Here is a 12,017-nt window from a genome sequence, read left to right on the forward strand (position 1 = left end):
TTGGTCTTCGCATGTTGGATTTGCCACTCAAAAGTCAAACAGCAGAGACTGCTGAAAGCAAGGAGCTAGGAGTGTTTGTAACTACAGCGATTCCCTTACAGTATCCTCCACAATTCAAACTAGACTTTTATTTTTTACTGTGCCAGAAATATAACACTGTAAAAGACATTAAACCCACTCTGTTGAAAACCACCATGTCCCCATCTGGACAGGAGCTACAGCCAGGTGGAGTGCAGTCACCTGACTCTGCTCCTCCCTGAGAAGGACATCCAGTGACTCCAGCATGAGTTCGTATCTTAGATCTCTCCAACAGGACACCCTGTATCTTCCCACTAGGTGATGATACCTTTGCCTGTCGGTCACTGTCCCTATGTACTCATGTAACAGATGACCCCAGTCACTGGCAGGACACATGCCGGCTGGGTTGTCAGGTACATCCTTCAGGATATACAGGAGTCCTGACATCAGACCAAGGCAAGAAAAGGAGGATCTGCTCTAACAGCACCCGCAGGAGTCCTCAAGGAAATGTATACGAACCCTTCTGGGGTCAGACTTTCTCCACTGACTTCATTTTTTTCCCCATAAGACAACACTGGATGATTCATCCCTACATTGGGCTGGGAAGGGCTCCTCTGCTTAAAAGCAGAGAAGGGCAGAAGAAAGAAGGCACTTCAAGCAAAGTTCTGCAGGAGCACAGGTAATTTGTGAATATCTGCACTCCCTCTTACTCATTTCTCTGTTGCCCCCCTTCCTGTGCCTGTGGCTGTCAAAGGAAGAAGCCCTTTGGACCAGAGTCACTGCAGGGTCTCGAGCACCATCCTTGCCAACAGAAAGAGGCCAGAGAGCAGTACTGGACAGAGCCCAACAAGTGCAGTTCACCACAACTCAACGCTAGCCTGAACTGGTTAAAGGTTGGGCAATGACTCTGCTTAAGGCGTTGATCCACTCCCGCTGATCCTGGTCGTTCTCACATATAAACACAAACTCTCTCACTGGCGTGACCACAGTGATCGCTGGTTTCCTCTTCTTCACCCGGACTCCCTGGGGCAAGCCAGCTCGTACTTCATATCCCTCATCCATCCTTCCAATAAAAACCTGGCCCTGTGCAAATGCGTCCTAGAAAGAAGGAAGCAGAAGACAGCCCTTAGCCAGTGGACTCACAGCTCCAGCAGACACTACTCTACCTTTTGACATGGAGTGGGAACCAGGGATGCCTGAAGGGGACACCGATTTGGTGACAGGCAGCAGGAAACACTGGGGTTTTTCTACACTCATGGGCGTTCCCAGAAGGAGGAGGAAGGGACACACCCTTACCGAGCAGGTTGGTGGGTGTTCATAAGGAGCGAGGAAGGATATTCCTGTGACTAGAGCAGTTCTAGGAAGCAGGATCTTGGGGCTGCCAAGCCTCTGTTATTGGCATATTGCTCATCTTGCCCAAGGTCACAGGCACAATGGCAACCAGGCTGGGAGAGACTATAAACACTACAGGCTGTGGGCTATGAACACTACCGGCAGGAACAGTTACTTTAAAAAGACTTAGATCTTCTTAACAGTCACTGTAAGGGCCAGAGTTCCCAACCAGCTCAGCTTCAAGGAGATCCATTGACAAGGGAGATGAGCTCTTGAGACTGAGCCTGCTCCAGTCTTGTGCAGCCACTGGAAGAGCTGGATGAGAACAGACCCTTCCTCCCCACCCAACGTCACGAAGGGGCTTGTGGAATAGTGAAGAATGTTCCTCTTACCAGTGGATTTTTAAAGTACAGCAGGATCCTTTTTTGAGAATCCAGGCAGAACCAGCGCACCTTAAAGGCCTCCTTCTGCTGCAAGGAGATGACAGAAGTTCTTTAAAGACCAAGGTCCCAAAGGGGAATTTGGCCTGTTCATGGCAGATCCCCAGACTGCTTAAATGACTCAGAGCTTGAATTCAGTTTCATTCATCCCCGTAACTGGTAAGGGGTGAGTCACTGCTGTGTGTGGCCCTCAGCTCCCCTCCACTTCGGTTCACGCTTGAGATTTGCTTGAGATTCGAGGACCATCCTTTGGGGAAGGCAGGGAAGTTTGGTTCTACCAGTGACCAAATTACCAGGATTAAGAACGTTGTAGCAAATGGATTAATTGAAAGCGCTGCAGAGAATGATCCCCGGGCCAGTAGCGATAATGGAGAGTGTGCAAAGAATTTCAGCATTTTGGTTTGGGGGGCTGGCCCTAGCATTGCGGGATATACAATCGTAAGGACAAATGGTAGAGGTTTTTCTAAGAAGTGCTAATTCCATCAGCTACGCTCATCTGACCATTCCCCGAGCTATTCATTCCTCCGTGCTGAACCAAAGTGTCGTTTTCTAGAGCTCGCTTCAGTGTGAGCGGAATTTAGGCCTCAGGAGAAAAACATATAACGCTTGTGTTTTTCACAGATATGCTTATAGCTGTGAGTATTCTCTGGGCAAGTACCTGCATGAAGATGTACCTGGGCACTAGCATCGAGCTGGGCCCACAGCCCAGCATATTCAATATCAGCATTTCACCTTTAAACTTTTTAATGGGACTTTGGCTCGTGGTTCACTCAGAGGAGAGCAAAGCAAGAAGTGGCAATGTTCAAACAAGACCTCAGATCTTTATCTCCTCCTTCAACAGAACCTGAAATCTCCCTCGTCTCTTCCAAGGAGTAGCAGCCCAAATACTTTCCCAAAACCCAAACCACACCATAGGCTTCATGGCAGAGAATTTGCTCAATCACGCTTTGCTGCTATAAGCAGACGTGACTTATGTGCTACTGACTTTAAGAGAAACAGGGAAGTATGAGAGTCAGCATGTGATTTTCTGTTCTAGCAGGAGCTGCAGTTCTAAGCTGCAATTAGAAGATACAGCAACCCATTTAGCATTGCGTAACAGGGCTTAGCTCGTCCACGGCCAGCTAATCCCTCTTGCCTACTCTTCAAGGAGGATTCTTCTTCCCGGTCTTATTTTCCACTCAAAATAAAACGTGAACCCAAAGAACACAACAGGCTTGAATAAAGTGTCTTCTACCAACCCAGGAACCATATAGTCACTCAATAAATTGTTTACTAGTAAACATAATAGAATTATCAAATATTCTCCATTCAGGAATAGCCCTGTTTGTGTACTGCCAAGTACGCACTTACTTTTGGTCCGGTTTTCTCCATATATCCTTCTTTGACGTAATTTCTTGTAATCCTGGGTATGAGCTAGGAGAACACAAACACACATAAAAACCAAAGTCTGTCTCATTCAAGCTTGCTTTCCTGTTCTGCTTCTGTCAAAGCTAATCACCACCAATTTTGGCTTTTGAGGCCTGGGGTTTTTTTTGGCTGCTCAGTAAAGGGAAGTCTGAAATAAGAAGGAACATACGATTTTTGAAAGATTACAGTTTAAAAGGACCATATGGAAAACTTTTGGCCTTAAACATTGACAACCTTTTTGCATGTTATCCAGTATGGCCTTTCCTTCTACCTCTTCTGTCCATTCCCAAGACCCATATGCTGCTGTTTGAGCACACGGCTCTGGCCGAAGAAGTGAGAAAATGTTTTCCCATGCTATATTTGCACAGGTTGCTTCAAGCCCTCTTCAGTTCTCACCTCAGGCTCAGGGACAGCTGGGAAGGATGTTCTGAGATAATGGTAACGTGCTGCTCGAATGGCATTGAACCAGTCAACAATCTCCTAGGAAAAACAGCAAATACAAACATAAGGACAGGAATAACAAGAGGGAGTAAGAGTGCTGCTTCTCCAAAACGCCTTTGTCTTTCCTTGTGACCTCTTTGCAAAGATGTACATTCTCCCCAAGGGGCAAAGAGAGTCAGTGACTTGCCCAGATATCCGAAAAACATTGAACCTTCAAAATAATTTAAAAATTCCCCTCCAGGGAGGTCCCAGACATTCTCAGCATGGACAGTACCCAAAGTCTGTGTACACAGGCTTTTTCAGTTGATTCAGTTATGGATTGTTTAAAAACCTTTCTACCTGGAAAGACTTGACAACTAAGGCAAGGGAAGAAATAGAAATTGAACAAAACCTGTAGACATACTTCTTCAAATTATCATTGTTTGCTTGGAAATAATGCAGAACAATCAGAACAACAATATTTTCTATGCATGCCAAGAAGGCTTCAAAGAATATAACCACAGAATTGTATAAAATCATTAGACAGTTACCTTACAGAGATTTACATACGTGCCCCACTGAGGGCTTAAAACTATTCAGGGTGTGAAGTTGAATACATACCCCAATAGAACAGGAGCAAGATGTCATAGTTTAATTAGTGTCAAATTCTGCAACTTTCTATATTCCACAAGTCATAGTGACCTCAAATAAAACCAGATCCTGCAGAAACAGTGTTTCTCTTCCAAAATATAGATCCAACATCTAAAGACCCTGCTTATTCCAAAATCTCCATGGTATTCACCTTTCCACTTTCATGATAGACAAAAAGGTTCCTTGTTTGACCATCTGTGTTGTATGTGATCTGCAGGCCATGAGCATGTTGGATTTTCTCTGTCTGGAACATTGCATTCAGATCCTCAATGCTGATAATGGCTTTTGGACCTCTGGACTGTGAAATGAAAAGCATCACTGTATTAAAGTGCTCTCAGGGAAGGCAATGGAGGACAGATTAGCCGTATGAGAACTAGATTCCTACTGAATAGAAAGCAGGCATCCTAAAATATCTGAATATTGCATATATCTGGAATATAAAGCCTTAATTACATGCTACATAAAATCACTTACAAAGTGTGACTCCCTTTGCTTGACAAATGCTGGGTCACTCTTTGAGAGGGATGTGTCTGACTTGAAAGGGCTGGGTTCTATCTCCAGCCTTATAATTGGACAACAATTAGCTATATTCTCCCCCAGAAGGGAGACATGTTGACAATGAAGCCGCAGCAGCTGACGAGAGAATATTTTGGTAATATAAGAGGTAACAGCTGCTAACAGATCTTTTCTTCATCTTCCTATTCAACTGCCAGTATCCATTTCCTTTGTTCACTAAGCAAGAAGAGGCTGCAGGGTGAAGATAACGGATGCGGAAAAGGGCTAAATCCAAAAGAGCAATTGCCTAAGATATCACATATGTTAATGGGGAAACATCTGAGCTACTCCAACACAGGCTGGTCTGGCTGCAAAACTAGAGACAAGGCTACTGATGCTGGATTTTGCCGGTGAAGAGCCGAGTTTGAGGGTGGGCGTTGACCAGCTACCTACGGTCAACTCTGGCTGAGGAACTCACTTCTTTGGTGTAGTACTTCATCACCCCTTCCCTTGCTGACAGGAGAAATCGCCTCTTCTGGAATTGTCTGTTTTCCCGCCCACGCTTCCAGAGGAATCCTTCATGGGTACCTGCAGAGTGGACCAAGGCAAGAGTCAGAGAAGGGTGATGTGGCAGCGTTTCAAGTCTCTTCTCCAGCTGAGAATTTTTACCTCATCTGAAAAATTCAGTGGAGAACTAGGGAAGTGTAAGATCTGAATACACCCTTGCACTTGTCTAAGCGCCTTTTCTTAGGAGCTTCTTCTCAAAGTTAGACTTAAAGCAAGGCCTGCACATCCAACAGTTCAAATATGACAAGCCAACCTTAAACATCTTCAAAGTTGCAAACAGAACACTGTGCTGTTAGCCTTAAGGCTAAGACCTTTTCCCTGGCAACCCTAACTTTTACCTGCAGAACAAGGATCTTGGCAGATTCGGGTGGCAACAAATTCCTCACGCTCATATTTAGCTCTAATCCATTGCTCTTTTAAAACCCTGAAAGAGGAAAACATGAATAAAGCTGATCTGCCTCTACTCTATTTTCACCATCCAGCCAGAGAGACCTGTAGAGGGAAGCAGTAGTTCAATAGCTGTAAAGGTCTGCAGCAGTGAACACACCATCAACTTACAAGCAGTCACAGGACTGGGGGATGTAATAGTAGGGAGGGACTTTCGCCTCGTATTTAGCTTTGGCACAGAGATTCCCATGCTTCTTCATAAACTGAAATACAAAAGAAGCTACAGTTAGGTGTGTAACTACAAAATCAATACCATGTCATGAACATAAATGAAACTTGTATCAAACGGAGCACTGCACTTTTTGCTCAGTCTCAACATACTCTCAGTGTGTGTCTACATGCTTATAAATTTCCTTTGGCACTATGTCTTGCACTTCTTAGGTGGCTGAGCCTTTTTCAGTATTTACAGTTCTGAACCAGATAGGAAGGAACACAAGATTGTGGTTGTTGACTAAAAGGACAAAGGAAAACAAGAAGAAAAATTATTTATGATCTCCCTATACCTTTATCTCCTCCTAGACATTAACTGTGATTATATTATTAACACAATTCAATTGAAAGATGAGAGGCTGAACCAATATTTAAGGAGAGTATGTTGATTACCGAATAGAACATGCTATCTGGAAATATCTGCGGGCTTCTAAACCACAGTAAGGACTTACTGTGTGCTATAAAAAAAACACACTAAGGGCTGTTAGAAACATGGTCACTTATCAGTGTAATTTGATTAAGTATGTCACAAAAAAACCCCTAAAGTTACCCATGGATTAACTTGGTTCTCTGTGGCTTTGTTCCTCTGTCCATAGTGGACCACATAAGAATTATGAGGCAGAGGAGGTTATGATGAAACGTGGAGAAAAGTAAGCGAATTGCTGCTGTCTCCTCTGTACCTCTATAAGATCGGTCTCCCAGAAGTCAAGCCGAAGCGATTTGACCCTGCTGATTTGAGGAAGATTGCGGTGGATTCCAGAGCAATTTAAACAAATGAATATTCCAAGTCTGTAAGAAGCCCACTCTGGATCTAGATACAAACACAAAGAATGAAGTGATACATGGGAAAAAGCACAGTCACTGGCAAGGGCGAAAAAAGCATATCTGATGTACAGCCCAGGCTTCACACATAATACATCAAATCCCTCCCCATTGTTTATGGCTGTTGCTTCACTGTATTCAGAGGAACAGCACCTGCTTTCCCCAACGAAGAATGTGGCCCCTGCCTTTGTAGGCTCTTTCACCAACTACTTGTTTAAAAATTAATGTGATTGTGCAGGCAGCCATGTGGCAATGTAAAAGCTCAGCTAATTATTAGTTCTGCATGGAAAACTGCTGTTGCTGAATTCACAGTGGAAGGAAGTTGCAGTGAGCACTACTAAGAGTACAAGGGAATATAACCACTCAAGAGCAAGGACTCAAGTCCACTGCCCACAAAAGCTCCTGCTCTCACCTGCTGCTGCGTCCCTTGAAGCGGCTTGAGAGATCAATGCTTAGAGGCATTTGGAGTGCTCTGGCACGACTGTTTCCTTAGAGCACCACTTTCACCATGTCACCCTGCGCTTCTCCCTTATCACAGCAAACAGAAACTACTTGTCGTCTTCTTCCAGCTGCTGTAGGCTACCGATTGACTGCTCGGTTTGGTGAGCCTGACTCCCACCTCAAACAAGTGCAGGGTGCCAGCCTGGTGCAGGCTTTCCAGCAGGCTCTTTGGTGCCTTTCTCTGAGCCAACCCCAGTGCAGAGACATTATCATAGAATGGTTTAGGTTGGAAGGGACCTTAAAGATCATCCAGTTCCAACGCCCTGCCACGGGCAGGGACACCTCCGAACAGACCAGGCTGCTCAAAGCCCCATCCAGCCTGGCCTTGAACACCTCCAGGGATGGGGCAGCCACAGCTTCTCTGGGCAACCTGGGCCAGGGTCTCACCACCCTCACAGTAATGAATTTCTTCCTAATTTCTGATCTAAATCTCCCCTCTTTCAGTTTGAAGCCATTACCCCTCATCCTATCACTACGTGCCCTTGTAAAAAGTCCCTCTCCAGCTTTCTTGTAGGCCCCTTCAGATACCAGAAGGCTGCTATAAGGTCTCCCTGAAACCTTCTCTTCTCCGAGCTGAACAACCCCAACCTCCAGCCTGTCCTCAGAGCAGAGGTGCTCCAGCCCTCTGAGCATCTTTGTGGCCCTCATCACATCCCCCACAGAGCTATAAAGCCACCCCACACGCTCTGTCCTCAGGCCTTATGCACCGTCTACAAATAACTCTGGGGAAGCTGCTGTGGCGCTGAGGCCGCTTCCTCTCCCACGCCGGCCTCCCCTCGCCCCGCGGGGCTCCACCGCCTCCCCCGGCCCTGCCTGGCTGAGGGGAGCCCCGTCCGGACAGCCCGGCGCCCGGCAGCCCCTCAACGGCCGCCTCCGAGAGCGGGACGGCGGGGAAATCACCTGCTCCCGCCTCTGCGATACGTGAAGGGAAAGGCGACAACGGACCCAGCTTTCAGGAACCGAGTGAAGAGCCCGGCGCGCTGGGAGACTCACCGGGGATGGACAGACGGCAGCACGGCCCGAGGAACACGGCCGGTCCCTCGCTCACCCCGACTTTCCTGTCAGAAAGGCGCCGGGCGGGCCCGGGGAGGCGAGGGGAGAGGGGCCGGGGGAGCTGCCGGTCGGAACCCCCTTACCTGGCGCCCCGCAGTCGGCGCAGCGGTCGTTGCCGGTTCCGGAGGCCCTCTGCAGCTCTAGCAGCAGCGACTTGTTGCGGTCGCGGTCCATCACCGGTGCCGGGCGCGGAGCTCTGCAGGAGGCTCGGCTCTGGGAGGGAAATGAGGAACTGGAGCGCGGCCCCGGCGCGGCGGGGCGCCCCGTCCCCTCCCGCGCCCCCGGGGCGGGCGCTGCCTCGCCGCCCCTCAGCTGCCTCCTGGCGGCGGCTCCCCCAGCGGGGCGGCCCGGCGCCAAAGCCCGCGGCGGGCGGTGCCTGCCCGGGGAGAGAGAACCCGCCCCGGGCCCCGGTGCGGCGTGAGGAGAGTCGGGGAGGGCCGGGCAGCGCGGCGGCCCAGCCCGTTACAAGGAGGTGAACCTCTGTCTTGAGCGGCGAGTGGAGGTAGGAGAGGCCTCCCCTGAGGGGATACGAGCTCCTGCTGTGGAGAAGGTGGAGGGTGACCAGGAGGTGGAGCGACAGCGCGAGGGGTAACGGTTTTAAACTGAAGGAGGGGAGATTTAGATCAGATATTAGGAAGAAATTCTTTACACTGAGGGTGGTGAAACCCTGGCCCAGGTTGTCCAGAGAAGCTGTGGCAGCCCCATCCCTGGAGGGGTTCAAGGCCAGGTTGAGCAACCTGGTCTGGTGGGAGGTGTCCCTGCCCATGGAACTAGATGGTCTTTAAGGTCCCTTCCAACCCAAACCATTCTATCATTCGATAATTCTATGACATTCATTACTAAAGGTCTTGCTTCCAGGAGGAGGGCTCACCCGCACACCCACACGTTTGTCTCCACCTCAGGTTTGTCTCTAAAAAAATAACTTTAAAAAGCCTGCTGTGTAACAGAACAGCCTCTGTTCACCAGAGATGGCTCACGGCACAGGTTCCCCAGAGGTCAGGCGAGTCCCGTCCTACCCACAGAGCTGCAACGAAAAATCCTGCCAGCATCACTCAACCCAGGGAAAACAGAGGAGCATTTCAGGATGTGCAAAGCCTAATGAAGACATCCCTCTGTAAATATAAAGCCAAGGTCAAAAAGTCTGTGACTTAATACTGTTTATCTAAGGAAAAAAAAAAGACAAAGGAGAAAAAATTTAGTCCAGGCAAAGGTTTTCAAGAAGGTTAATTAAATCAGAAAAAGATTAAGAGGTATTCAAATATTTTTCATTTTAGTAGTTTCAGGCTAAACTTAATTTGCATAGTTAACTTGCATTACTATAGTGCACTATAACACACGATTCTTCTTTACTTAAAGTTTATGTATAATCTTGTAAAAACAGTGTAGTTACTTATTTTGCAGATGACAAAATACTGCATTAGAGATGTGGTATCAGCTGAAAGTACTAACACGTTTTTTCCATCTTTTTAGGCACTAAATAGCATTATACCTTTTATTTATTTTTAAATATTGTGAAGTCATGAAATAAACAGCAGCAGAACATCTGAAAAGATGAGTTGTGCAGCTACCTACAGAAAAATCCCTTTTCAGAACTTACCCTTTAAGAACTGTTGCATACTAGAATGTAAACATGGATTTAATTTTCCCCAGAGATAATTTTCTTACAAGCCACACACTGAAGCTCTTTTGCTAGCTTAATTTTTGTGGTGTCCCTACAGATCCTGTAAAATATAAAAGAGAATCTGTATGACCATTTGCAAAATGGTTGTTTATATTCAAGACAACCCATAAGCCCAGTAAACCCCACCCCAGCATTGGTGTGTAGCCCCATGATTTTTCTTACATTTTCCATACTCAGATGGCTGAGCTTCAGCATCTCCCTGTGACTTGCAAGGGATACATCCTTCCCAGCCCTCAAGATAGTCTTTCAAAAAGCCCTGAAACAGGGCAAGATGTGAGACAGATCTGCTTGTAAAAAGATCCTTCCACCCTCCTACTTCTACTCGGCATTAGTATTAACACCCTGCATACTTGCAAAACACGCCCAAGACTTAACTGCTTTTTTTCTGTATTACTCATGGGATCGTAGAACAGTGTCAACTTCATTTGCATTCTAGAAAGTAATACTGGAATGACAGTAAAAAAAAAAAAAAAAATTGAAACTTGACTGAGATTTCAACAAGAATAACATTTGTTGTTTTTTTGTATTTAAATTATTGGACACCTAGCGATAACTACTGCTTAAATAGGGCGTAGAGTCATTGTGAAACTCCAGGGCTTTTTTTACTTCTGGTTTCACTGAATTCTTTGTTCAGGTAGATCACAGGCACGGGTTTTAATCTTTTTCCTTTCTGGGTATATCAGCAATTCTCAAGCTTCCTGAAGCTGATGTATATGTTTTGGAAAAAAAGGGGTTTTCTACTAAGCAGGGCCTAAACTCTTGCAGGAAAACCTTTTCAATCAAAGGTGGGAGACTTCCGCAGAACTGGAATGGATCTTGTGCAGCACTTCCTTTTAAGCTGAGTTAATCAAAACCAGCCTCAGATCTCTTTTCCTCAAGACCAGCTCATCCCTCGTAGAAACACGCTTTCTTCAGGCATACAAAAGATGCTCCTACTTGGTACATAAAATGACAAAATTGCAAGCTTACCAGAGTCCAAATAAATCATCACAAGTAGATTATCTTGTATTCAAACTATATTTATGTGGTAATTGCACACAAGTTATCTTACCAAGAAGTGAAATACTTGAATTCCACATTACTGTTTGGACACCATAGCCTGGAGATTCTGTAAAAAAAATTCTTAAGGCAATTATTAGAACCAGAGAGTTGACTTCAAAAGGACGTAAGTTGTCTCCCATTGATTTCTACTTTATGTCTTTTAAATTTCCTAAAATGATACTTTATAGGGCCTGTTTCCAATTTATGTAGGTCTCACTGCAATCTAGTTACATTGAGATTGCCTTTATAAAGCAGTAAACAGATATCTTTTTACTTTGTTGTTTAAAAATTAATTTAAAAAAATTTATTTATTTTTACAAAAATGTACAGGAGTTGCTTAGACCATTGACACAACAATGCAACCCATTAAGATTTTAACAGCCACGACTTTATTTCATTCTTATTTGATAATTCTGGGCTAGTGAAAGAGTAAACTGTAAAAATTATTATCTACAATGCAAAAGCTTAAAATAATTTACTGTTTTCATAAATATTTCTCATTCTTGAACATCTTTAAGACATGAAAAATACAAAATGAGAACAGAACGTACTAAAAAATGCCCTTCCTTATTATTACAGAAACATTGAGGTAAGTGGAATACCACTGCATGGCACCAATCTGACTCCCTGTGAGGAACACTAACAGTCCAACTGCAATATAAAGATGGAAAAGTACATGGTTGAAATATTTCCAGTTAAAACACCCTTAAACATAATCTTTATGGACTGAAAACATTAAGTTTTAGGAGTCTTACTTTTCATACAACAGAAATATTCAGAATTGTAGCAAAGTCTCACAAATTTATTGTCGTATAAAAACAGATTCAATCACAAATAATCAGGCTGAAGTCTTGTCAAATACAAAATGAAGTATAAAAATAGAACACAATATACAAGACTAGAAGTAGTTAAATATTACTAAAACCAAAACA

The 12,017-nt window shown here is 45.2% G+C and overlaps 1 protein-coding gene across 2 annotated transcripts; it reads right to left on the reverse strand.

The window, feature by feature from the left end:
• Positions 1 to 109: 109 nt before the first annotated feature.
• ADAP2 (ArfGAP with dual PH domains 2) lies at positions 110 to 8,537 on the reverse strand. 2 transcript variants are annotated; one of them, XM_074160002.1, is made up of 10 exons: positions 8,447 to 8,537; positions 6,668 to 6,798; positions 5,889 to 5,980; positions 5,669 to 5,754; positions 5,242 to 5,351; positions 4,420 to 4,566; positions 3,594 to 3,677; positions 3,141 to 3,203; positions 1,743 to 1,820; positions 110 to 1,116 (listed from the first exon to the last, which is right to left on the reverse strand). In XM_074160002.1, the coding sequence occupies exons 1-10, from the start codon at positions 8,535 to 8,537 to the stop codon at positions 892 to 894; spliced, it is 1,107 nt and encodes a 368-aa protein (XP_074016103.1). In that variant the 3' UTR covers positions 110 to 891. The 2 variants fall into 2 exon arrangements, with proteins under 2 accessions (XP_074016103.1, XP_074016104.1); XM_074160003.1 differs by lacking the exon at positions 8,447 to 8,537 and adding an exon at positions 6,963 to 6,984.
• Positions 8,538 to 12,017: the final 3,480 nt, after the last annotated feature.

Source organism: Numenius arquata, chromosome 17 (genome assembly GCF_964106895.1).
Source record: "Numenius arquata chromosome 17, bNumArq3.hap1.1, whole genome shotgun sequence".
NCBI classification, from domain to species: domain Eukaryota; kingdom Metazoa; phylum Chordata; class Aves; order Charadriiformes; family Scolopacidae; genus Numenius; species Numenius arquata.

What these genes read in the sequence shown, in the direction of transcription:
- ADAP2 (XM_074160002.1), bottom strand. Translation starts at nt 8,537, where the DNA reads ATGGACCGCGACCGCAACAAGTCGCTGCTGCTAGAGCTGCAGAGGGCC. An exon ending in TGAAGTACTACACCAAAGAA is followed by an intron (nt 4,567 to 5,241) that starts GTGAGTTCCTCA and finishes TTCATTTCACAG; the next exon opens with TCCAGAGGTCCAAAAGCCAT. An exon ending in CAGCTGTCCCTGAGCCTGAG is followed by an intron (nt 3,204 to 3,593) that starts GTGAGAACTGAA and finishes GTGTTCTCCTAG; the next exon opens with CTCATACCCAGGATTACAAG.